At 35.3% G+C, this 27,286-nt stretch overlaps 1 protein-coding gene across 1 annotated transcript; it reads left to right on the top strand.

Moving 5' to 3' along the window:
• Positions 1-444: 444 nt before the first annotated feature.
• Positions 445-20,182, top strand: LOC141539434 (SLAM family member 9-like). Its single transcript, XM_074262221.1, has 4 exons — positions 445-578; positions 16,487-16,828; positions 18,254-18,583; positions 19,172-20,182. Exons 1-4 carry the CDS (start codon positions 527-529, stop codon positions 19,462-19,464), a joined length of 1,017 nt encoding a protein of 338 aa, XP_074118322.1. The 5' UTR covers positions 445-526; the 3' UTR covers positions 19,465-20,182.
• The last annotated feature ends 7,104 nt before the right edge of the window (positions 20,183-27,286 follow it).

Raw genomic sequence — 27,286 nt, 5'->3', positions numbered from 1 at the left:
ACCAATATGTCGAGTTGTTTATAATGCAATTTCCTTAAAACAAACCAATACTACAAATATTTTATAGAAAGTTAAAGTACTTTGTACTTTGACATGTGATGGCCTCCCCTGGTGAGGAAGATAAAAGATTTCTCTCTAGTCATAGAGGTTTGAAAGGGCTCAGTTATAAACAAAAATGTTCCCAAAATGTCCAAACATAAAACAAAATGCTTTGGGAGGTGGTGAGTTTCCTTTCTCTAAATGTGTTTGAATCATATCTAAGTAGTCTCCTGTTGGATACTTCAGAGATTTTTGTTCAAGCATGAGTTCTAATTATAAGATTCTATGAAGTTGGAGGAAGTGGTCATAGAAACACATCTCATATTTTCTGTAGGTTTGGGACAGGTAGCATTTCCTTCAACTCTGAATTGACCAACAAAACTCTTACATTTCCTGTCTTGATCATCTATTTCCGTTCTTAGCCTGTGTGCCTAATCAGCCTGGAGGTTCTACAATCCAGATTATACTGAGTGGGAAGAAGTACCCAATGATCAGGATGAGAATTCTCCAATTTCTCTTTTTTCTTCAATCCCAAATAGGTGAGTGAATCCCAAATTTGGTATTCTTCTGTAGCCAGGTCCTTAGAGCCCAGTGTCTCATCTTCTTGTGTGCTGTTCTCATTTAGAAAAGATACAGCTGGTCAAGGAGAAAGATAATTTAAAAAGCAAGAATTGAATCTGGCAATAATTTTGAACTGGAATTTGAAGAGGCAAGGTGTTTTGAGTGGCAGAAAGAAAAGCTGGACTATAAGGTGTTCCAGAAGAGGAGGGGTGGAGAATTAGTTGAAGACAGACATGATGGAAAGATTAAAAGAATCCTTTTTTTAGACTTGAGAGTATCTTTGTATGTGACTCAAAAGATAAAGCACCAGACCTGGAGTCCCAAAGACTCTGGTGACTCTGAACAAGTCACTTAACTCTATTTACCTCAGTTTCTTCATCTGTAAAATGATCTGAAGAAGGAAATGCCAAATCATTCTAGTATCTTTGCTAAGAAAATCCCAAATAGGGTCATGAAGAGTTGGACAAGACTGAAAAATGACTGAATAATAACAACAAAAGTAAGAAAAGGCTGAATATGTATAAAACAAGAGAAGATAACCCTAAAGTATTACAAGATCTAGAGTAAGAAAGCCTTTAAAGTTTCATCTACTCCAGACTCCTCAATGAGGAAAGCAAGTTCACAAAAGAATAAATAACTTACCCAAGATCATATAGGTGGTAACTGGAAACATTGGAACTCAGCTCAGGTCTCTGACTCAAATTTTATGCTCTTTTCATCACACTGTACCAACTTCAGTCACCCATCTGCTTCTCTAGCTACACAGAACAGCATCCCTTACCTTTTCTAGGGATAGAAACCCTTACCTCTCCTTCCTTCCCTTTATCTTTTCACCCTTTTCCCTTTGTTTTTTTTTTTGCCTTCTCTTTATCTCTTCTCCCTTCCCTCTTTTTCTTTCCCTTCATCTCTTCCCACTTATCCTTTCATTCTTCCTTTCCCCTTCTTCCTTTCCCTTTGTCCTTTTCCTCTTCTCTCATCCCCCTTCTCTCTTCCTTCTTTTTCCTTTCCCTCTCTCTTCCTTCTTCTCCCTTCCCTCTTCTTCCTTTTTCTTTCTCTCCTCCTCTTTTTTCCTCTCTCCCCTTCTACTCCTCTTTCCTGAAGCATTCTCTTAATTCTCCAACATATGCTTGGACACAGGAAACAAAAAGGGCATTTAAGGGAGCTTTGAATTCTAAGACCTACAATTTTTCTTACCTTTCCCAGCAGTTTACCTCTTCAGAATATACTGGTGGGCTGTGGGGCTAACAGTAAGCAGGGTGAGACAGGTTGGGTAGGAGAACACACAACACCGATAGGCCCCAGCACCCAGGGCCAGCTTTTAGGACTATCATCCTCAAATGTCTAGTTTTTCCATTTTTCCTAGGATATAATGAGAAGGAAAAAATGTATATTATACAGTATCAACTGTGTGCAGAGCCATGCTAGAACTGTGGTGATGGTGGCTTCGTTGTGTACAACTCTTCATAATCTCATGGACTCATTAACTCCTCAACACTGTCCTTGGAGTTTTCTTGGTAAAGATACTGGAGTGCCATTTTCTTCTCCAGTGGATTAAGACAAACAGAGATTAAGTGTCTTACCTAGAGTTGCACTGTTAATATCTAAGGCAGGATCTAAATTCAGGTCTTCCTGACTCCAAGCCCAATGCCCTAAACTTAGTTGAGTCTTAGTTGCCTCACTGCTTAAACTAGGCATAGATAAGCCACTTATGATAGTCATCACAGCAAATTGGCCTTTTCTGGGCTCAACTCTGTACTAGATGTAATAAAATCATTGAAAACAGAAAAAAACGTTCATGGTACATTTCAAATATTAAATTTGTAGTTAAAAGCAGAAAAGTATAAATTCTACATGCATCCTTTTCAGATCACAATGAAATGAAAATTGTATTTAATAAGGAACAATGGAAACATAAAATAAAAACTAATTGGAAACTACCCAACCTAATCTTAGAGAATGAGTGTGTTAAAGAACAAATCATAAAAATAATTTCATAAAAGAGAATGACAATAATGAAACAATATATAAAAATCAATGGGATACCTCAATAACAATAATCAGAGCAAAGTTTACATCTCTAAATGCTTACGTCAGTAAAATAAAAAGCAGACTAATGAATTGGATATGCAATTTTAAAAAACTATAAAAAGAACAAACTAAAAATCCTAAATTAAATTGGAAATCCTAAAAATTAAAAGGTGAGAATGATAAAATTGGTTGTAAAAAAGTGAGTTAATATTTTAAACTAGGAGTTGGTTTTATATTTAAAAAACTCATAAAATAAATAAGCCATTTGTTAACATGATTTTTAAAAAGAGAAAAGAAAATAAATTATTAGTATTAAAAATGAAAAGGATGGATACTACTAATGAAAATAAAATCAAAATAATTGTAAAAAGTTGCAATAAATTTAATAATTTAATGGAAAATGGAAGAGTATTTACAAAAATATGAATTGCCTAAATTAGCAAAAGAGGAAATAAAATATCTACATAGATATACTTTAGAAAAATAAATTGAACAAGCTATAGATGAGTTTCCTAAGAAAAAAGCAACAAGACTAGATAGGTTAACAAATAAATTCTATCAAACATTTTAAGACCAATTAATTCCAGTATTAAGTAAACTATTTGAAATGATAGACAAAGAAGAGATCCTACCAAACTCCTTTTATGAAGCAAAAATGATATTGATATCTAAACTAGGAAGTATAAAAATAGAGAAAAATTATAGAACAATTTTATTAATGCATATGGTTGCAAAAATGCTAAATAAAATACTAGCTAGAAGATTCCAAAAATATATTACAAAGATCATGCTCTGATCAAATAGGATTTAAACTGAGAACACAGAGAAATTATTAACATAATTGATTATGTAAACAATAAAAATAACAAAAACCATATGATTCTATCAATAGATGAATAAAAGGCTTTTTATTTTTATTTAGAATTTTATTTCCCCCCAGCTACATGTAAAAACAATTTTTAACATTCTTTTTTAAAACTCTGAGCTCCAAATTCTCCCCTTTCTTCCCTTCTCATTCCCTTCATTTAGAAGGCAAGCAATTCATACAGGTTATCCATGTGTAATCATATAAAATATTTCCATAGTAGTCAGGTAGTGAAAGAAAACATAGACCAAAAATAAAAACAAAACTTCAAGAAAAATAAAGTAAAAGAAATTATGCTTCAATCTGTATTCAAAAAACCATCAGTTCTTTCTCTTAAGATGGACAGAAGTTCTTAAGAATTGTCTTAGATCATTGTATTGCTGAGAATAGCCAAGTCATTCACAGCTGATCTTCCTACAATATTATTGTTACTTTGTACACAATACATTCACTTTGTATCATCCCATGCAAATCTTTCCAAAGTTTTTCAAGAGTATTCTGTCATCATTTCTTATAGCACAATAGTGTTTCATCACAATTACATTTTGTAACTTGTCAAGCCATTCTCAAATTATTGGGTATCCCCTCAATTTTCCAATTCTTTCCCCCAAAAAAAGAGCTACTATAAATATTTTTGTATGTATGCGTCCCTTTTCTTTTAGTTTTTTTTTAAGGGTATGCATAGTTTTATAATCCTTTGGGCATATTTCCAAATTGCTCTACAGAATGGTTGAATCAATTCACAACTCCACCAATTGTAGATCAATGTATCATTTTTCCCACCATTTATCACTTTCCTTTTCTGACATATTAGCCAATCTAATAGAGATGAAGAAATATCTCAGAATTGTTTTAATTTACAATCCTCCAATTAATAGTGAGTTAAAACTTTTTTTTCAAATGTCTATAGATAGCTTTGATTACTTCATTTGAAAACTGTTCCAATCTTTTAATCATTTATTAATTTGGGAATATTTATTTTTATCGGTGACTCAGTTATCTTTATGTTTGAGAAATGAGACTTTTATCAAAGAAACTTGTTTCAATTTTTTTTTCAAAATTACTACTGCTAGCTAAATTTCCCTTCATCCTACTTCTCATTCCCCATTTATTCTATTCTTTCTTTCCAATTACCTTATCCCTCCTCAAAAATGTTTTGCTTCTGACTATTCCCTTTCCCAAATTGCTCCTCTTCTATAGCTCCCCTACTTACCTCCACCACTTCTTTTATCCAGTTTCCCTACTACTGTCCTGTAGAAAAAGACAAATTTCTATACCCAATTTAGTTTGCATGTTATTCCCTCCCTGAGTCAATTCTGTTGAAAGTAAAGATTACTTATTCTCCCTCTTCTTCTTCTTCCCCTTCATTATAAAGTTGTTTTTTTTCTTGCCTTTTTTATATTAGATAATTTATTTACTCTATTCCACCTCTCCCTTTCCCTTTCTCCCTGTATGTTCCTCTTACCTTTAATTTTATTTCCTTAGATATCATCCCTTCATATTCAACTCACACCAGTTCCTTCTGTCTATACATACTCTTATCTGCCCCAATAATGACAAAGTTCTTACGAGTTGAGAAAACATTTTTATAAAGTTCACCATCTATTTCTATTTAAAATAAATACTTGAAAGTATAGTTACAAGTGGATTTTTTCCTTTAAATTGATAAAAAAAAAAAAAGCATTTATCCAAAACCATTAGCAAGTTTTATTTGTAATGGGGATAAGCTGGATAAAACTAGGTGTGAAATAAGAAAGCCCACTGTTACCAATATTATTTAATATTGTATTAGAAATCCTAGAAATAGTAATAAGAGAAGAAAAATAAAAGTAATAAGAGAAGAAAAGAAATAGAAACAGAATTGGAAAAGAGATAAAACTATGCAGATGATATACTTGAAAAATCCTAGAGACTCAACTAAAATGTTAATTAACACAATTAATAATTTTATCAAAGTAGCAGGATATAAAATAAATCCAAACAAATCACAGTATTCCTATATATCACCAACAAAACTCTGAAAGATGACATAATAAGAAATACTTAATTTAAAATAATTCTAAACAGAATAAAATATCTGGGCATGTACCTGCCAAAACAAACTCAGAAAGTAGATGAACAAAGTTATTTAAAACATTTTATACAAACCACATGACTTAAATAATTAGGCTAATGTTAATTGTTTATGGGCAAGAAAGTCCAATATGATAAAAATTTTGATTTTACTTAAACTAATTTATATATTTAATGCAATCCCAATTAAATTATCAAAAAATATTTTATTGGAGGCAGCTAGGTGGCGCAGTGGATAGAGCACCAGCCTTGAATTCAGGAGGACCAGAGTTCAAATATGGTCTCAGACACTTAACACTTCCTAGCTGTGTAACCCTGGGCAAGTCACTTAACCCCAGCCTCAGGAAAAATAAATAAATAAATAAAGAATTTTTAAAAAAATTATATATATATAAATTGCCAACCCTAGCAGCCCAGCACAAAAGGTACAACTAGCATTCTGGAAACCCCCCACTCCTGCCCTGCAGTGGGCAAGCTGCAAACACCTACAGTTCCAGCACTGCAAATAAGTGACTAGGTCCCTGCCCCCAGCATCAGAATTTTAAAATAATGCTTCCTGTGATCTAAGAGCAGAGTTCTGAAAAATTGATTTTTAAAATGAGGGAAAAAAACCCAAAAAACAAAAGCCCTGCATATAGAAAGCTGCAATGGTCATAGTGAATATCAAGAATTGTGGGGGGCAAATGTCAATGTCATGGAAAAGGAAGCACAAAAATCGACTAAAGAAAAAAATCTCCATTAAAAATAAAATTAGAATTATAGAATCAATTTCCTCATTTGATGCCATACTAACAAAAATTTATTTTATAGAGTTAGAAAAATAATAACAAAATTCATCTGGAAGAACAAAAGATCAAGAATATCAAGGGAATTAAAGGGAAAATGCAAAGGAAGGGGACTAGCTGTAGTAGATCTAAAAATAAACTGGTAATCATAAAAACTATTTAGTACTGGCTAAGAAATAGAATTGTGGATCAGTAGAATAGTTAGGTTCACAAGACATTGTAGTAAATGACTATAGTTTGATAAATCCAAAGACTCCATCTGCTGAAATAAGAATTCACTCTTTAACAAAAATTTCTGGGAAAACTAGAAAACAGCATGGCAGAAACTAGAGATGAACCAGCATCTCACACTACACCAAGATAAGATCAGGATGGGCACATGATTTAGACATAAAGGGTAATATCACAAATTGAGAAAGCAAAAAAGAATCTATTTGTCAAATCTGTGAAGAAGGGAAGAATTTATGACCAAACAAGAGATAGAGGACATTATGAAATGCAAAATGGATAGTTTTGACTACATTAAATTAAAAAGGCCTTGAACAAACAAAGGCAATGCAATCAAGATTAGAAAGGAAGCAGAAAGCTGGGAAACAATTTTTACAGCCATTGTTTCTGATAAAGATTACATTTTTAAAAAAAAATATATAGAGAACTGAGTCAAAGTTAAAAGAATGCAAGTCATTTTACAATTAAGAAATTGGTCATAAGACATGCAGTTTTCAGATGAAGAAGCTAAAGCTATCTAAAGTGACATAAAATACTCAAAATCACTATTGATTAAAAAAATACAAATTAAAACAATTCTGAGATATCATCTCTCTCCTATCAGAGTGGATACTATGAATAATAGAAATATAAAATGCTAAATATTAAAGGAAATGTGGAAAAATTAGCACACTAATACATTGTTTGCAGAATTGTGAAATGATCCAACTATTCTGGAGAGCAATTTGTCCAAAGGGCTATAAAATTTTGCATATTCTTTAATCTAGCAATACTATTACTAGATCTGTTTTCAAAGACATTAGAAAAAAGGAACCTACATATACAAAAATATTTATAGTATTTGTTTTTGTAGTGACAAAGGATTGGAAATTGAGGGCATGTCTATCAATGGAGGAATGGTTGAACAAGTGTAGAATATGAATGTAATGGAATATTCTTCTGTAAGAAATGAGGAGCAGACAGACTTCAGAAAAACCTGGAAAATTTTACATAGACTGATGCTGAGTGAAGGAAGTAGCAACAGGAGAATATGGTACACAGTGATAACAATATTACGTGATTATGTGATAATCAACTCAGCAATGCAATAATGAAAGACAATTCCAAAAGATCCATGATGGAAAATATTATCCACAAAGAAGAAAGAACTATGGAGTCTGAATGCAGATTGAAATATCCTATTTTGACTTTTTGCTGGGTTTTTTCTTTCTCATACTTTTCCCCCTTTTATTCTAATTCTTATTTCACAACATGACTAATGTAGAAAAATGTTTAATACAATTGTACATGTATAACTTGTATCAGATTGCTTGTCATCTTGGGGAAAGAGGAAGGCAGGGAAGAAGAGGGGGAAATGGAAATCAAAATCTTATAAAAGTGAATGTTGAAAATTTTCTTTACATGCAATTGGAAAAAATAAAATGCTATAAAAATTTAAAAATATGTGTCTTCTAAAATATTTATAGCAGCTTTATTTGTAGTGACAAAAATGGAACATTATGGTTTGTGGTTGTGATGAAACATTACTGTGCTATGAGAAATGATGGTCATAATCTTTCAGGATAAATTTGCACAAAATAATGAAGAGCAAAATGAATAGAACCAAGTAAACATTGTATACAATACAATTGTATACAATATTCTTTTACAAACAATCTTGAGTGACTAAGTCATTTAAACTATTACAAATACAAAAATTAAATACAAAAAATCCATGAAGGAAGAAACTATCTGCATCCATAGAAAGAAATGATGTATAGAATGATAAATAGAAATATATATGGAATATATATGTATACATATGTTATACATATTTGTATCTAAAGGTAGTCTTTAGGGTGAGAAAAGGAAAAGGAGAAAAAACATGTGATAATTTTGTCATATGGAATTATATAGAATAGGATAATTTTATTATATGGAATAAGTCTGTTATGTAGAATTTTATTGTATATGGAATAGTAATGGATTTGCATTTTCATATGCAATCATCTTTTTTCTATTCTATGTTTATGTTATAGAAATACTTGTTTTGTGTCTTACATTCAGAATTTAAAAATGAAAAAAAAAGATATGGTGGGGAAGGAAAAAGGAAAGAAGGCTAATTTTATATTTAGCAATGAAGCAACACTGAAAAAATTCCTTCTCTGACTTAATAATTATATAACCCAAAGCAAACTTCTTAATCTGTCTAAATCACTGTTTCCTTATCTGTAAAATGGAAATTTAGAAATACTTCCTGATGGATGTCTGTGAAACATAAGAGTTGTATTAATTTTATTTTTTTTTTGGAAATTTTAGAGTATTCTAATACATTATTATTGATAACTTGCATTTCTTCTTTTGAAAACTAGTCACACATTCTTTGACCACTTAACTATTGGAAAATGGATATTATTCATATAATATATATTCTAAGTCAAATCTCTATCAGTTATAATACTTTTACTTTCTACTGCATCACTACATAAACTACCTCCTATACTATTTACTAGACTCTATGGGAAAGACTAAAAGTACAGAGAAGTGAGGATGAATGAATAATTCCACAGCCCCTCAGGCAAGGATAGAGAGAGGTTAGAGATTTTTTTAAAAGTCAGGGGAGCAATATTAGCAATAAGACTGAGGTCAGGAAGGTGTTCAAGGATGAAGAAGGGAGCTGTAGGCAGCCCATTTGGCACTAAGACTATCAGGGTTCCCCCAGATGTTCATGGGCTGTAGGTCTAAGGTGGGAGAGGTGTCCCATCCTTGGCACTAGCTCTGAGTCCCAGCAGCAAGCAGTATTTTAGGAATATTAGTCTGAGGATGGTATTTACCTGAGATTATAGAACCACAAATCTAGACCCTAAAAGATCCTCAAATTCTAAAAGGGACTTGGACCTCATAGAATATTTAGTATAACTTCCACTTGTTATAGACAAGGAAAATGAAACTCATAGAGGTTGAGGAATTCATCCATTGTTACAGAAATAGTAAGTGGGAGAGCCATCTTTGGGCCCTGGAGTCAGATGTTCTATTTCACAATCTTCACAATGATTTGAAGAGGGCTGAATGTGGAGGTGGAATGACTAACTGAAAGGACATGAAACAATTCAGGGAAGAGGTAATTAATTAGAAGTTAAAAGAAAAACACCAGAAACTAGTAGAAAATGTAATCGAAAGAGTGAATCACAGAGGCATTTCAAAGAGCTGGGAAACAACTTTTCTTTTTTTTTTAATATATTTTATTTTATTTTATTTTTACAAAAATTTTATGCATAGGTAATTTTCCAGCATTGACAATTGCAAAGCCTTTTGTTTCAACTTTTCCCCTCCTTCCCCCCACCCCTTCCCCCAAATGGCGGGTTAACCAATACATGTTAAATATGTGAGAGTATAAGCTAAATACAATATACATATACATGTTCAGTTATTTTGTTGTACAAAAAGAATCAGACTTTGAAACGGTGTGCAATTAGCCTGTGAAGGAAGTAAAAAATGTAGGCAGACAAAAATATAGGGATTGGGAATTCTATGTAGTGATTCATAGTCAATTTCCAGAGTTCTTTCGCTGGATGTAGCTGGTTCAGTTCTTTACTGCTCTGTTGGAACTGATTAGGCTCATCTCATTGTTGGAGAGGGTCACGTCCATCAGAATTGATCATCATATAGTATTGTTGTTGGAGTATATAGTGATCTCCTGGTCCTGCTCATTTCACTCAGCATCAGTCTCTCCAGGCCTCTCTGAAATCATCCTGTTGGTCATTTCTTACAGAACAATAATATTCCATAATATTCATATACCACAATTTATTCAGCCATTTTCCAATTGATAGGCATCCACTCAGTTTCCAGTTTCTGGCCATTACAAAGAGGGCTGCTACAAACATTCTTGCACATACAGGTCCCTTTCCCTTATTTAAGATCTCTTTGGGATATAAGCCCAGTGGTAATGCTGCTGGATCAAAGGATATGTAGTTTGATAACTCTTTGAGCAGAGTTCCAAATTGCTCTCCAGAATGGCTGGATGTATTCACGCTTCCACCAACAATGTATCAGTGTCCCTGTTTTCCCACATCCCCTCCAACATTCTGCATTATCTTTCCCTGTCATTCTAGCCAATCTGACAGGTGTGTAGTGGTATCTCAGAGTTGTCTTAACTTGCATTTCTCTGATTAATAATGACTTGGAGTATCTTTTCATATGGCTAGAAATAGTTTTAATTTCTTCATCTGAGAATTGTCTGGGAACAACTTTTCTTTAGAAAAATTTGTAAATCTATCAGCATAAGAAAGGAAACAGCTTTTTATCAAATTTTTCTGATAAGGTTTTAGTAAGCAAGATATATAAACAAGAGATCACATTTAACAGTTTGTGTGTGTTATATGTATACACACACACGTGTGTGTGTGTATATATATATATATTAATTCATTTATTTTGTCATTGCTGTTCAGTCATTGTCGACTTTTCATCTCTACATGACCCCATACATCGTGTTTTCTTAGCAAAGATATCAGAATTGTTTGGCATTTATTTCTCCAATGTGTCCCTATTTCACAGATGAGAAACTGAGGTAAATAAGGGGTAAGTGACTTGGGGTCACATAGCTAATAAGTGTCTGAACCTGGTTTTGAACTCAGATCTATCTGATTCTAGGGAAGTATTTTGGCCACTTTACCAACTAAATGCCTACGTGTGTGTGTGTGTCCGAAAAACATTATACGCATATGTGTGTATGTGTGTGTGTGTGTGTATATATATATATATATATATATATATATATAATCTCCAAAATCCATTTCCAAAAAAATTAGTGGTCAGAGGATATGAATAAACTGTTCTCAAAAGAAAAATTGCAAAGTATTAGCAACCATAAGAAAGAATGCTCTAAGTCACTAATAATAATCACAGTTAGCTTTAAGATAGTATTTTAAGGCAGTTAAAGAGTAGAGTGGAAAAAGTAGTAGATTTGGAGTCAGGAAGACATGAGCTGAGATGTATGCCAAAGTGCATACATCAGTGTAGAGGGATTAAATGAATTATTCAAATATGTATTATGTATCAGCATAATAACCATTTAATAAATATTTGTTCCTTTTTCTTATTAAGGTTTGGAAAACAGTTTACGAATTTTATCTCATTTTATCTTTACAACAACCCTGATAGGTAGGAGTTGTTATTGTTTCCATTTTACATATGAGAAAACTTAAGACAGATGTTAAGTGACTTTTCCAAAGATCAGACAAGATTTTAATTCAAGACATCCTGACTTCTAGTCCAAGGAGATATCCACTGTGCCATCTAACTACATGTCATAGCCTTGAGGTTTTACATCACAACCAGCAAATTGAGGAAAATGACTAAAAATGGGACTAGTCAAAGTTAGAAGGGTCTGAAAAGATTGACACATTAGTACATAATTGGTGAAATTGTAAATTAATACAAACATCTTGGAAAGAAATTTAGAATTATGCAAACAAAATGACTAAAATACCCATAAGTATTTGACCCAGAGATTCCATTACTGGGATCATATTCCATGGGGATATGATAAGTCCGCATGCAAACAAAAATATTTATAGCAGCTCTTTTTGAAATACACCCTACTAAAGAGGTGGAAGGAGCAAAGCAGATAACCATAGATTGAAGACAGGCTAAAAACAAATTATGATAGTGGAAGCAGGAGTGGAGATAGTTATTGTTATTGTTGCTGTTAAGGGGAAACTAAGTGACATATTAAATAGAATACCAGGCCTAAAATCAAGAAGGCCCATCTTTCTGAGTTCAAATCTGGCTTCAGACAGTAACTGCATGACCCTGGAGAAAATCATTTAACTCTGTTTACCTCAGTTCCTCATTTGTAAAATGACAAGTACATTTCACATATTATCAGAATTTTTCAATCTATTGATGTTATACTGATTTTTTTCTTCTTTTCCTTTTTTTTTTTTTTTTTTGCTTTTAAAAGTACTGATTGTTAAGATATAGTTCTCTGGGACAAGAAGAGGAAAGGATAGTGGGGGAAATTATGATGATAAAAAAACAGAAGTTATGAATTGTTTTAAAAACTAAAATTGAAATTTGAGATGATAGGGTAGTCTCACTTCCAGTGGTAGGCTTGACATTCTCCATTTCTTAGCCACAAACTCTGCCTTCTTGGTAGAGACTTCCTGGACCCTTGGGTCACCACAGAGATGAAAAAGATAATTTGGAAGTGAGAGCTACATTCAGAAAGTCCATTGCAACCCTCAAACTGCCAGCTTCTGAGAAACAGCTGAGGGAGTAGATAGTTGGTAAAGTGGCCAAAATACTTCCCTAGAATCAGATAGATCTGAGTTCAAAACCAGGTTCAGACACTTATTAGCTATGTGACCCCAAGTCACTTATCCCTTATTTACCTCAGTTTCTGTGAGAATATATATGTGAGAATCCCCTCTGGTCTCAGGTCAGGTCCAACATGAAAGAATTTACAAACCTGAAATCTCAGTGACAAAAAAAAAAAAAAAAGTTTTATTTTTCACTAAGAAGCTCTCTCTTAGCAGACAAATCTCTTAATGAGGAGATTTGCAAAGAATGTGTTGACAGAAACCTATTTTATGAGCAAATCTTGGGGGCTGGGGGAAGGCTGAACTGACCAAGATTTCCCAACTGAATGGAATCACTTTGAAGGCACTTTCCAAAATTTGAAGTTTCCTGAATGGGGATCCAGATATCCAAAAGATCAGTGGGGGGAAAGGGGAGAAGGGGGTTATTTGCCCGAGATTTCCAATTGAATGATGCTGCTTATCTTAGAAAAGGCCCACCTGGAAAATATGCCCCCTCAGAGTCTGGGAGACCCTGAATCTCTCTTTTTTTACAGATCATAGGGGACACAGTTTCAAGTGATTGTTTTACAGATTCAGAGTTCACCCCCATCAAGTTCATTTTATAGATGAGGAAATTGAGGCAAACAGTGGTAAGGGCCACACAGCTAATCTGAGGCTGGCTTTGAATTCAAGCTGAATCTTCCTGAATTCAAGCCCCATATTCTATCCACTGTTCTACCTAGTTGCCCTTAATCTGCTTTCTAGTTGTATTTATTAGCTAAGAGAACACAACTCATCTACTACCTAGATTTCCACCTATATTTTTCAAATTCGATAAGAGCTATGATTTTATCAGTGTAGAGGGATTAAATGAATTGTTCAAATAGCCATTCGGACATGTATAGCTAACTTTTTTAAAACATTTTTTTGGAAGTCAATGCTTCAGCAAACTGCCTCAATTTCCCCTTGTTTATTGCTGAAAAGCCCTATGAACTGAGAAATCCAATGGTGTTCTGAATTGTGGCATAGGTTTTAGTTATTAGTGCTTAAAATTATACTTTTAGGACATCCCATATATCAATAGTTATGACTTATGTACCAAAAAAAAAAAAAAGTAGAATAAAAGGAATTGAATGCTGGGGGGAAAGGTAGTCCAGGTATGTGTCAAAATTAATTCTAAGCCTGCACAGGCATCCACAGAGGGTCTATAAAATGATTTGGGGTATTTTGTGTGAGTCTTCTCTGGAGAATTTGTGGGAGGACATAGTAAAGAACCAGGAACCCAAGTGGTTCAGTGGATGGAGCAAGTCAAGGAAATGAGTCTTCCTGAGTTCAAATCTGACCTCAGATGTATACTGTATGACCCTGACTGAGTTTGCCTCAGTTTCTTTATCTATAAAATAGACTGGAGAAGGAAAAAACAAACCATTTCAGTATTTTTGCCAAGAAAACACCAAATAGGATCATTAAGAGGAATATAAGACTGAAAAACAGTAGAACTAATGGACAAGAATCTCCCAGGATGAGAAAGGAAGGCTGTGTGGTCTCCTTCAACAGAGTACCTATACAGGAATGGCTATGTCAATAAGGTCATTCAACTACTGACATCTTAAGCTTTGAGAGGCATCTGGTATGTAAAGAAAGGAGGGTTCTAGTGTTGTGCCACAGTTCTTTTAAAGTCCTGACCCAGTTTCCCTAATTGTCTTATTCAGTTACTCTGCCTCGGTTATAACCATTCCCTCTTAATGTTAGGATAAAGGTCTTATATTTTAGACCTTAGGCTATAGTCATTCCCTCTTAATGTTTGATGGGACAAAGGTCTTTATCCATTTTAGACATCATTAGAATATCAGGAACCTTTCCAGTACCTCTCTTCTGCCTGCCTCCATTATGTCATCCTCATCCTGGGTTCCTCCCCCCCATTAGGTCATCCCCATCCAGGTACCTCCCCCATTATGTCATTGTTCTTGTTACCCTATAAAAGAATGTTGTATCCAACATTCAGGGCTGGATCCTCTTTGAGAGGATAGTCTCTTTCAGTCCTGGGACCAACCATGGATCCATTGGTCCCAGTAAATCTTTCCATTTAATAAATTCTATATTGAATACTCTCTAATCTCTATCTTGCTCAGTTTCTCTGGCATTATTCTAGAACTTGAGTTCAATTCTCAAATCTATTAACTATTCTGTGACTTGAGGTAAGCCAGTTGTTCTCTACAGTTTTATTTCCTGACCTAAAAAAATAAAGTGTTTAGAGCAAGCATTCACTAAATCTGCTTCTCTTGAGGTGTGAGAAATGAGGGTTGAGAGATCCGCTGGCCAGTCACAAGCAATGAATGAGGCAAGGTTTGTGGCAAAAAAAAAAAAGGGGGGGGAGGATGTTATTACACTAAGAAAACAACTTTGTTAGCAGGCAAAATCCTGTTAAGAATTTTGAAAAGGTTGGGCACACAGTCTTTGATTATATTGGATTTTTGTTGCTCCCAGCTAGGGAGCAATTTGAGGGACTAATTTTCAGTCCAATAGAGAGTGGTGATTATGCCCTTGGCCAAGATCCATTTGAATGTATGAAATTACTATCTGGGAGTTCCCCAAAAACAAGAGGGTTGGGCCCCTTCCAGTGGGGTTGAGGAATTCTAACCCAAGATTACCCTTCCCCCCAAGATTTCAGTTTACATCACTTCCAGCTCTAATTCTGTGATCTTATGATACTGAAGGGGGAGTAAAACTATGTTCCCTTTAAAATTATCACTCTGAAACTGTGTTTCCTTTTGAATCTCAGGGCCTCTTGGGAAAGCATATCTTCCCAGATAAGTTATCTTTTGGGGATGCCAGATCCTTTGAATTCTAATTGGACATCTGGACGGGATACCGATAAGCATCTAGGCCTGGGAACTTTGGCTTTCCTTTCAACCTGAAATCTGAAGCCTCAAGATCCCTTTTAAAGGGCAATTTCTGAACTCACTCTTCACAGAAGGTCCAAAGCAGCTTGCTGGGACCCTGCCCGCTGAGAAGGCATTCTCTTCTCAGTGCCAGCCTACATTTCCCTAATAGGATTTTGCCACTAAAGAAGTCAGTCTCTTAGCAAAGCTGACTTCTTATGCAACAATAAACTTTCATTTTTGCAAATTACTATTTCGAGTTCCTGAACTCCTTCATGAAGAACCTGCACTGACTTAAAGGAGATTTTAACAACTCTCTGACTGCCACTAACCTCATCAATACTGCAATATAAATGGTGTACTTGTCTATGTGTTATACCCTCCAAACATCTGATGCAGTACACAGAGTACTGAAGTCAAGAAATCTTAGTTGAGTTAAAGTCCTGTTTCGGAGGCTTACTAGCTGTCACTTCCCCTCTCTGTGATTCAGCTGAAAAATGGGGCTAAAACTTATACCTACCTCCCAGGGTTGTTGTGAGGATAAAATGAGATATATATACCTTCAAGCTCTATATAAGTGCTAGTTATTATTTCTAGCTCCATGAAGCCAGGAGCCATGTTTTGTTTATTTTTGTAGGTTCCCCAGTGCCAAACAGCTGCTTTACACATAATAAAAGTTTTATTAAGTGTCTGTTGAATAAATTAATTCCTTCTATGTAATTCTTTTGTCTTTCAACACAGGCAATCAGAAGAATGAAGCCAGGAGCTCCTCTTACCATAAAGTGGATGTGTTTGTTGGGGGAGATATCCTGTTCCCTCTGAATATCTCCCTAGAGGCAGAAATCCAAGAGATTGAATGGAGATTTAAATCTGAGATGCTTCAGCTACTCTCCCTTGGACCTGGAAGTCATTCTTTTCTTTGGTACAACCCCTTGGACAGATACAAAAAGAGGCTGGATGCCATGGAGGGTGCCTCCCTCATTATTAGGAATGTGACTCTCAAGGACAGTGGATTATATGAAGCTCGGATCATATACATTTCTGGAATATTCAATGTTCGGTCTTTTTTCCTTTCTGTCTATGGTAAATATGACTTCAATAGCTAAGAAGCATAGAATCATAGCACCCCTGAGTTGGAAGGGACCTCATGAGCAGCTAATTCAGCCTTGAAACTCAAGGATTTCTTCTATAGCATCCCAGGCAAGGAGTCATTCCAAATCACAGAACTCATGAGCATGTCCTGACTTACCCCACAGTAGCCTGGACTGTGTTCAGACAGCTCTATTGAGTACAGTTTCTTAAAGGCTATCTAAACCAACCACTCCCCCATTTTGCAAAAGAGGCAACTGAGGGCTAGTAGAATTAAGTAATTTGACCAGGATCACACAGGTAGTAAAAAAAAAAGCATGGTGAGTTTTGCTTTGCTTTGTGGTTGTTGTTTTGTCTAGTTTGAGGTAGCTAGGTGGTACAATGGATAGAATCCTAAACTTTGAAGTCAGAAAGACCTAAGTTCAAATCTAGCCTCAAATATTTCCCAACTTTGCAATCCTGCTGATGCTGCTACAATTAATTTTTCTTATCCTCCCTTCCTCTTTTTATTCTCCTATTCTCTTTTTTCGTCTGCTTTCATCTGTTTCTGCTGCCTCTGCTTCTGCTTCTTCCCTACCTCCCCCTTTCCCTTCTCAAAAGAGAGCTTACTATAGCCAACAGACTCAGTTATCCTCTTCATTCATAGAAACAAGCTATTCCCTGTACTTCTTTTCTTCTAAAGTCCATTGTCCAAACCAGTCTGTGGAAGGGAGTTCAAAAGGGGTAAGAAGGATTCAATCTGAAACATCTCCCAACTTCCTCCAAATCACAGAATCCTTCCTATTTCCAAGTTAACTCATCTATAAATATCCTTCCCTGACCCATGTCCATTTACCCCAGTTCTAATGTTTAAACCCCAAAACAATGACCAAAAAATATAAACTCAGTTCCTAATTACATGGTTTAACCCAGTCCTTAATAACAAAAGAGAGAAAGCAGGATCTAAGAGAGAATTTCTAGATCTCTGTGGCCAATAGAATGAACCTCTTCTCTTGCCTGGCCCTTACCTTTTCCTCTGGAAAAATGGGATACTACTTCTAGGATAGGTTATCCAAGGATTTGCTTCAGAGCACCAAAATTGAGAGTAAGCAAAAATTTTACACACATGATCCTTCAGAAGCATAGAAGCCAGTTTAATAACTAAGTCTCCCACATATTCAACTAATTTCCCTCAATTATTTGTATTTTTCACATCATTAACTATAATTTTTATTGAAAATTCCAATTGGTGCTTCTTTTCCCTCAGGCCAAATTTCCTTAACTGGCTCTCTTCTCTATGAGTGCTATAAAGGAATTCCTATAAAGGAGTTTCTTTTGTGAAGCAAGACATCCTGTGAAAGATGAAGCAGCAGGGAGAAGTGAAGACTTCTGGTATTTCATTCCTCTGCCCTAATTTCTCTTCTTCTCCTTTGACCCCAGAACCCCTCCCTGTCCCTCAGATCCATATCCAGTCACAATGTCTCACACCACTCTGGTGCAACATCACCCTGGATTGTCAAGTCTCAGGGCCGGGGAAAGCTGTAACAGTGACCTGGAAGAGTTGGAACCTCCTGAGTCAGCTGAATCAATCAGAATTGTCAGAAGTATCTCCCAACTCCAGAACGCTGAGTCTGTCCTTACCTATGGGTCAATCTAACTCCTCGATCACATGCTTGGCCAGCAATCCTATGGAGCAGAAGAATATCACCATAGATCTGAAGTACATATGTGCTCTGAGGGACATCTTTGCTTCAAACAAAACCCCACAGGGTAGGTGTGATGGATTCCAGAAGTAGGAGGGAAGTAGTGGAAGGCAGAGTTTTAGGTTAAATGGGAAAGATGGGTAATCCTTACTACATAAAAACTATGGAGGTAGAGATTTAACACAATTGCTCATTGGAATCATCAATAGTTCACTGGAACTAAGGGAGATATTCTCTTGACCCATATCCTAGATTCTTCCCCTAGCAAAGTTTTTGAAGGCAATTTGATCTCTCTACTTACCTGGGAGTGGAGAGTGAGGGATGGGGCTTGGAGAGCAATAGGGAATAACTTTTATATCAATGGAAATTTTTCTGACCTACTTTGAATTAGGCCCATCCACAGACCTCACATTTCACCATTAAAAGTAGTATAGAGAAGGTAGCATAGTTTTATCATAGCTCTAGCCCTTCCCTTCAAATGACCTCTATACTTTGATCCTATCTCCAACTAAAAAGCTCTACTGAATGGGGTGACATTCTGGGAATCTGCACAACCTCTTGAGAGAAAGTTGCCCAAATTAATTCCTACCCACTATTCCAATCAAGTTGAACTATCATATTTCATGAGACCAATTTTCTGTTTCTTTTCCAATAGAATCTGTGAATGTGTATTCCTGCCCCTTGAAGTGGATTCTCCTGTGGAAGGTGTTTATTCTCCTTGGGATCCTCTTGTGGATATTGGGCATTAGGTTCACTGTGAACAAGAAACAAACCACAAAGGGACAAACTAAAAAGCTCAAATTTAATGAACCCCAGTCACATCAAATAGTAAAAGATATGTCATTATCTGACAAAAAACAACAAAGCCCTTACCCTATCCTTCCAGTTTCTCAGTCACTGATGGAAAAGAAATCAACACGCCAACCAACCAAAATCCTCCAGTCATAAGTTCCATGCTTATTGCATGATAGAGGTCTCACTGTTCTTCCCTCTACCCATGACAGGACTAACAAGAAAGGCTAAGAAATCTCCTTCCTCAAATGTGGCAGATGTACAGAATGAAAACTGTTAGAATAATTGATGAATTATCCCCTAGGCTGCTGGGACCTCAGAGTCTATGAAGGAGGTGTCTCTGCCCATAAGAGAAAGCTAGGGAGAAGAATAAAGTCAAAACCGACTTTTTTCTCCATTGAACTTTCTATTTTACATGTGATTTCCTTTCTGTCTTTGTGTCACAGGACCCTGTGCCCAACTCACCAAATTATATTTTGTTTCTAGACAACAATTGGACAGTTCTATTCATGTACTAATTTTATTCTTCTAGGTTCTCCTAGTAGTCATCTTGCTTTTCTCTGTGTCTCTGGACAGAGTTAGATTTATAAGGACTGACTATATCAGCATGTTTCTCAGAAAGTGGCAGATATACTCTATGAAGTCATCTTAGCATTCTTCCATAATTAAGCTATTAATTGATTCTATGACGGCAGCAACCTATATTATCTTATCTTTGTATATTACCAAAAACCCACCACAGTGCTCTGCACATAGTAGTCACATAATAAAAGTTGATTGATTGACCTATCTGGATGTAATCTCTCAAAACTTATAACAGGTACTAACTTTTTTGTTGTTGCTGTTATTGTTGTTCAATCACAGTCACATCCAACTTTTCATGACCCCTTTTGAGGTAGTTTTCCTAAAGTGCAAGTCTGCCTATATTATTCCACTACACAGTAAGCTGCAATGGTTTTGTATTACCACCATTATACATTAGTTTCTCTGTCTGGAATTTAAAGACCTTTATAACTTGACCTCCTTTCTAGCCTTCTTAGGCCTTACTCCTCTCTGAGTACTCCAGGATTCAGTGTCTTTAGACTTTTTGTTCTTTGCACACAATGCTCCCTCCTGACTTTGTCCAATTTCAGGTGCTCTCCCATGCCTTGAATGTTCTTCTTCTTCACCTCTACCTCCTTGCTCCTCTGACTTCTTTTAAGCCTCAGATCAAATGCCACCTTCTTCTTTCTCTCTCTCTCTCTCTCTCTCTCTCTCTCTCTCTCTCTCTCTCTCTCTCTCTCTCTCTCTCTCTCTCTCTCTTTCCCCCTTACTTTTAGACTTTACCTTTCATTTCTACAATAGATCTTATATGTTCATATCTAGAATACCCTCTTTGATCACAATCTCAAAGCCAAGTTAACTACATAAACACCTTAGTGTATTCCTCAAAGGCTAAAGTTATGAACCCTTGAGCTACTATAGCCTAGAATCCTACAACTTTTTTTTTCTCCTAATGCTGTTAACCATTTGTGATTAATACTTCTATTTCTTTTAATCATTTAACATCAATTAACTGTTACAAAAGAATATTTATTTTGAAGATATAGAAAGAAAAAAAGTATAAATATTTCCTCCATTTACCTTTGGGACACACACTCCCCAAGCCTAGTCTCTGAGAAGACTGGACTCAGACTCAAAACAATTTCTAAACAGCATTTGTCCCACCAAGTTCACCAAGACATGCAAATGCATATAATTCTCTCTGTGTCTCAAAGATCCTGAAGCTTGTCCCTTATTGTCTGCTACAAGACTATCATTGATTGAAATTCCAAACTCCCAAATGGTGCACTAGCCTTATGTTTTGAAACTCATAGGGTAGTCACCTCTAATCCCTAAAAGGAAAGAATAGATACCAACACAAGCAAAAAATTCAGATCTATTTTCACAGGGCCACATTTTGACTTTATAAGGGAAAAAACTAGAGGCTTCTCCCCTTACAATATCATCTTTCCATGATGATGAATGAATGAAGGGCTCAAACAAAAAGAAAAACTAACTGAGTAGAAAGGAGATCAACCACAGCCAATAAAAAGACTTCACAGTTGGTTGACCCTATCCAATTGTAGATTTACAAATGCTCCAAAATCTCTCCACATATTCCCAATTCTTACCATTTTGACACTTCCAAAAGTAGTGTCATTAGTCTCTTTCTTATGGGGAAATGCATCAGTAGCACTCAGCATACTTTTATCAATTGGGCTCATTAGGCAATCCCTTGCTGTAGTCTATCATTTCCAAATTGTCTCTTTTATTAGAAGATGAGCTCTTTTGGCCAGGGACCATAACTTTGCCTTCCTTTCTGTCACCAGCACTCAGCATAGTACTTAGCATATAGTAGGTAAATAATGCTTGTCTATTTATTAATTGGCAACAGCAATTTCAGTTGAAGGATGAGGTAAGAAGTCAGATAACATAGAATTTAGAAGAGAATGAGAGAAGTGGAGGTTCTGAATATAGATGGCTTTTTTCCAGAAGTTTAACCAAGAAGAAAAGCAGACATATTGGAAAATAAGTCTTTTAGGATCTATTTAAAGGGATTTTTTATGGTTTATTTTTAATATATAAGACATTTGGGTATGTTCTTATGCAGCAGGGAAGGGACCAATAGAGAAGGAAAGATTGAAGATTAGAGAAAGTGGTAAGGACAATATAGAAAAGAAAGCAAGAAGAGTGGAATCACTCTTAATCCACAAGGGATTGATCTTGGCAAGGAGAAATGCCATTACTTTGTCCAAAACACCAAGGAAGGAGAAGTTAGCAAGTGATATCAGAGCAATGTGAAATGAGAATGGATAAAGTAAGCAGCTCTTGAAAGATGGCTTCAATTTTTCCAGTGAATTTGATATAATGTTCTATAGTTAATGCCTCTGCTTCCTCTACTCTCTATCATCTAAAAATCTGAAATCTGTCCACGGTCCTCTTTTCTGTTCTCTCTATACTCTCTCACTAATTAATCTTATTAACTCCAATGGATTTAATAAACTTTATGAAGATGCCTTTTAAATATGGATGTTTATATCTAGTCTCTTTTGACCTTCAGGCCCACATCACTAGCTGCTTATGGGCATTTCAAACTGCATGGATCCTAAGGATCTCAGGTTCAAAATAGAACTCATTACCTTGATCCAAAAGTCTACTTTTCTGTTCTTTATTACTGTCAATGTTATTATTTTAATTCTAGTTACCCAAGTGGTAATTTTATGTTATTTTCCACCCCAATACTATCACTCAACAAAAATATTCATTCATTTGCCAGAGCTTGTAATATCTCTATAACATCAATGCCCCTTTCTCTAATTACATCACTTTTACTCTAGTTCAAGCCCTTCTTATCTCTTCTTTGAACTTCTTCATTAGCTTCCTAATTGATTTCCCTGTATTGAGGCTCTCGTTACTCCTATTTTCCACACTTGCTAAACTAGCTTTCTGAAATTCTAGGTCTGATTTTGTTGCTGTTGTTCAGTCATTTTTCAGTGCTTTCTAAAAAATCATGACCCTATTTGGGTTTTCTTGGTGAAGATACTGGAGTGGTTTGCCATTTCCTCCTCTAGCTCATGATGAAGAAATTGAGGGAAACAGGATTAAGTGCCTTGTCTAGAGTCACACAGCTAGGAAATGTATGAGACCAGATTTGAACTCAGAAAGATGAGTCTTCCTGGCTCCAGGCTAACTCTTTTTCCACTGTGCCAACTAGCTGTCCTCAAGCCAAACTTGTAACCCTTTTACTTCATAAACTTCATTAAATTCCCTATTATATCTAGAATTAAATATAAGTTCCATTGGTTAGCATTTAAAGCTTTTCATAATCTCATCTCAGCCTATTTTTCCAGAATCATTAGACATCCCTACCCTCCCTCACACATACACTAGAGTCTAGAGTCCACTCTACCTATCTTCTTATTCTTCATACACTATTCTCCAAATGTCTGCATACTGTCCCTAATAGATGTTCTCCATACCTGGAATCCTTACCTTTACTTCTACCTCTTTGAAACCCTAGCATCCTTCAAGACTCTGCTTAAATGTCACCTACTACATGATCTCCCATTGCATCAGCTACTAGAGCCTTCCCATCAAAACTACCTTATATTTGTTATGTGTGTCTTTTGTATACAAATAGAGTAGGAACTATTTCAACTTAATCCTAGTATATTGCCTGGCTTATAGTAAGCAATTAAAAAAAAACTATTGTAAATGTATTTGTTATATAATCAATTCCTCTTCGCATCCAGCCTGAGAAAGTTTAGAAAGTTGTGTTTGTCTGGAGTATTATAGACTAAGTTACTGTCAGAATCCATACAGGATACCAGAATTGAGGAATATCAGATCCTCTCTGTAATATGTGTGTGTGTGTGTGTGTTCTTCTCTATATAATTTTGGGTTAGTTCAACAATTCTTATATTGTCTCTCCTTGATCTGTTCTCTAGATCAGTTGTTTTTCTTTTAAAAACCTTTACAGATGGGGAAATTTCCTTTTGAAAGGTATCAGATTCTCAAATATTTTTTCCACTTTTATTATAGTTTGGTGTCTTATAACATCATTCAATTCCACTTGTGCAATTCCTGTTTTCTAGGAATTACTTTCTTCTTATGATGTATCTCTTTTTCCAATTGGTCAACTTCCTTTTCATAGTTTTCTTGGATTGATTTTATTTTGTTTTCTATTTTTTTTCTTCATTCTCTCTTATTTGAAATTTTAATTCCTTTTTAAGTTCTTCCAAGATCTCTTTTTTGGGCTTGTGACCAAATGAAATTGCTCTTTTAAGTAGAAGTAGTTTTTTTTTGTTTTGTTTTGTTTTTGTTTGTTTGTTTGACTTCATTAACTTCTAAATATGAATCTAAATCTTTAACACTAAATTAATACTGAGAGAGTGGTTAAGCATTTTCCCTTTTCTTACTCATTTTTATTTTTAAGTTGTCATTTTGTTTTTAGCAACTTTATAGTATTATATTATATTATAATATTATTATAATTGACTCTTAATCTCAAATTGTGGGGAATGGTGCCCTGGTACCACAAGTTCTTCTTACTGTTGTTTTCTGAATTCTTTCTAAGGACTCAGGCTCATGGATTCTTTTCTTCTTCCCCTAAGCCTCAGCTATGCTGTCCCAAAAATGTTCTTCCTGACTATGGTACCACACTCATGGAGCTTGTGTTTCCTTTTCACCATAGCCAGGGATCACGTCTGATCAACACCTGACTTCCATAAATAGCAGAAGGTTTTCAATCTTCCCTCACTCAACATCTGTTCTTCTTTAGATGAAAGTCTGTGAGGTGAAATTTCTTGAGGTTTAATCTGCTTCTTTCAGGCCCTACTCTTTATTGCTTGGGTAGAGTCAGACTGAAGGTGTTTACACTGCACTCAGGCCAAACCTCAGCCCCTGGAGTCTTCTCTGAGATCTTTTCAAAATGTTCCAGAAGGACAACTACATTACTCTGTTATTTTTACTGCTTGGCATTCATTTCATGACAATTTTCTCTCTGACTGTGGAGAAAATCTGGAAAGTCTAGAGATTTCTGACCTATTCCACCATTTTCCCAGAATGCTTCAACAAGCATTTCTTAAGCACCTATTATGTGGCAAATGCTATGCTGGGTGTTGGCTTATAAGGATATAATAAACCATGCTCTCTACAGGCTTACATTCTATGATAAAAGATCAATTAGTAGTCTCTTGCAATGGATAAGAGGAGAGTTAATGTTGAAACAACCAGGCTATGAGCTATATTAGAAGCAGAATTAACAGACTGTGGTCAGTGCCTGTATATAGGGAGTGAGGATAACTCCAAGGTCACAAATGGGTTTCATTTTCAGATAATCTTGTACTCAACAAATATGGGAAAACTTAGAGAAGGGATATATTTGAGGGAGGGGGGAGAGAAATGTGCTGAGCTTTGTTCTAGGCATGTAAAATTTGAGTTGCCAGTGAGAAACCCAGGTGATGTCCAGCAGGTGACTGTTTGATGCAGCTAGAATTCAGGGAAGACATTCCTCTGGATAGTTTGATGTGGCAGTTGTCTATTTGGAGATGAGGACTTAACTCAAGGGAGCCAAGGATCTTACTAAGGAGCATTTAGAGAGATTAGGAGACTAGTTCTATAGAGAAAGAAACAGACACAGGATAAATCCTTTGGGGAGATCCACACATGGAGAGAATGAATATAAGGAAACCAAACTTTTCAATTGGATCATGTTAGTCCTTCAACTTGAAACACAGACATAGAGCTAAAATGTATTTTAGAAATTATCTAATCCAATCCACTCATTTGACAGATAAAGAAAATCTAGAGATTCACTGACTTGCCCAGCAACACAGAGGGAATAAGTGATAGGTTAGCTTTCAAACTTAGGTTTGCTGATTACAAATCCAGTTACCCTTCTACTGGAAGTTCCAGTGGAAGAATAGTTGGCAACTTTGGAAGAAAGGTTTCAGTCAAGTAATGAGATTAGAAGTCAGATTGTAAATGGCTTGAGAAGTAAGGAAATGGAAGTAATATGTACAGTCAATACTTTCTCAGAGTTTACCCATGAAAGGGAGAAGAGATTATAGGATGACAGCTTCAGAGGGTACAAAATCAAAGATTTCTTATTTTCTTGGGAGATTTTTTTAAAAAAGAACTTGGGAAACATCATTATATATGTAGGAAGAGTGGGAAAAGCTAGTGATTTAGAGGAGATTAGGAGTAAAAGAGAAAAGGAATCATCTAGGACAATTTTCCAAAAAAAATAAGGTGAAATGGGCTCTGAACCATATAGGGAGAATTTGGCTTTGGTAAAGAGAAGAGACTTTTCATCAGGGACTGGAGCAAAGAGAGAATGAGGGAAAAATATGAAGTAGGATTCTGAGGAATGATGTAAGATAGAGAAATTGGGACAAGATGATTCTTTTCTCGGTGAAGTAAGAGTCCAAATCTCTGCTGAGCAAGAGAAGAAAGGAAATGGTAATTGAGGCTTTGAGAACAAAAGAAAAGATTTAGAATAACTACTGCAGAGAGCATAATGCTAGAGAATTAATAAAAGAAAAATAACAAGATTTTCGTGAGCGACAAGTTGATATTAGACAATAAAAAAAAATTTAGTGAAATCAGTATTTGACTTTTTAAAATTCTTTCTATGGATCCATATTTTTACATCATTTTTATTTGTTAAAAACTGTCACTAATCATCAGAAATAAAATTAATACCTTTAAAAAAGAAGTATTGTTAGATGTAATTAACCAAAATACTTATCACATGGCACTGTATATGCCTCTCACTGTATGCCTCATCCCACAATCACAGTCCACCATCTCTTCAAATTGGCATTCTTTTCCTTTCCATCATTGTGGTCACTTTTCCTATTGTTCTTTGGTCCTCCTTACTTCTCTGTGTCAGTTCATTCAAATCTCCCTAAGTTTTACTGAATCCTTTATAGTTGTTTCTTTCAGAGTAATTTTATTCCATTATATTCAGAAGCCCTTCTTCAGATCTTCCACAATTGATGAGAAGTTTGTTTTGTTTTTGCTAGCACAAGAAATGCTACTATAAACATTTTAGTTCATATAGAGCCTTATTCTCTGTTTTTTACTTCTCTGGCATATACACAGAATAATGCTATGATCCCTAAATCCATGGATATGAATTGTTTAGCTATTTTCACAAAAAGAATTTAAAATTACATTTCATAATGGTTGGGCAATTTCACACTTCAGACAACAGGGTATCCGTATACCTGTCTTCACACATACCCTAATTTCCAGAATTTCTAGAGGAGCATTCAACAGTATGTCAACTGAAAAAGAGTTGAGGTAACCAAGGTAAACAAGGGATTAACCAAGGTTGGTGATTGGAATAGAGAGAGTGGGTTGAAAGAAAGCTAATCAAACATAGCTGAAATTAAATCAGAGAAGAGTTAGTAGACTGAAAGAACAAGAAGAGGTGGGGAGACTACAGAAC

This window comes from Sminthopsis crassicaudata, chromosome 4, assembly GCF_048593235.1.
Source record: "Sminthopsis crassicaudata isolate SCR6 chromosome 4, ASM4859323v1, whole genome shotgun sequence".
Classification (NCBI taxonomy): Eukaryota; Metazoa; Chordata; class Mammalia; order Dasyuromorphia; family Dasyuridae; genus Sminthopsis; species Sminthopsis crassicaudata.
The sequence above is the reverse complement of the archived record's forward strand: the minus strand, read 5'-3'. Positions and strand labels throughout refer to the sequence as shown.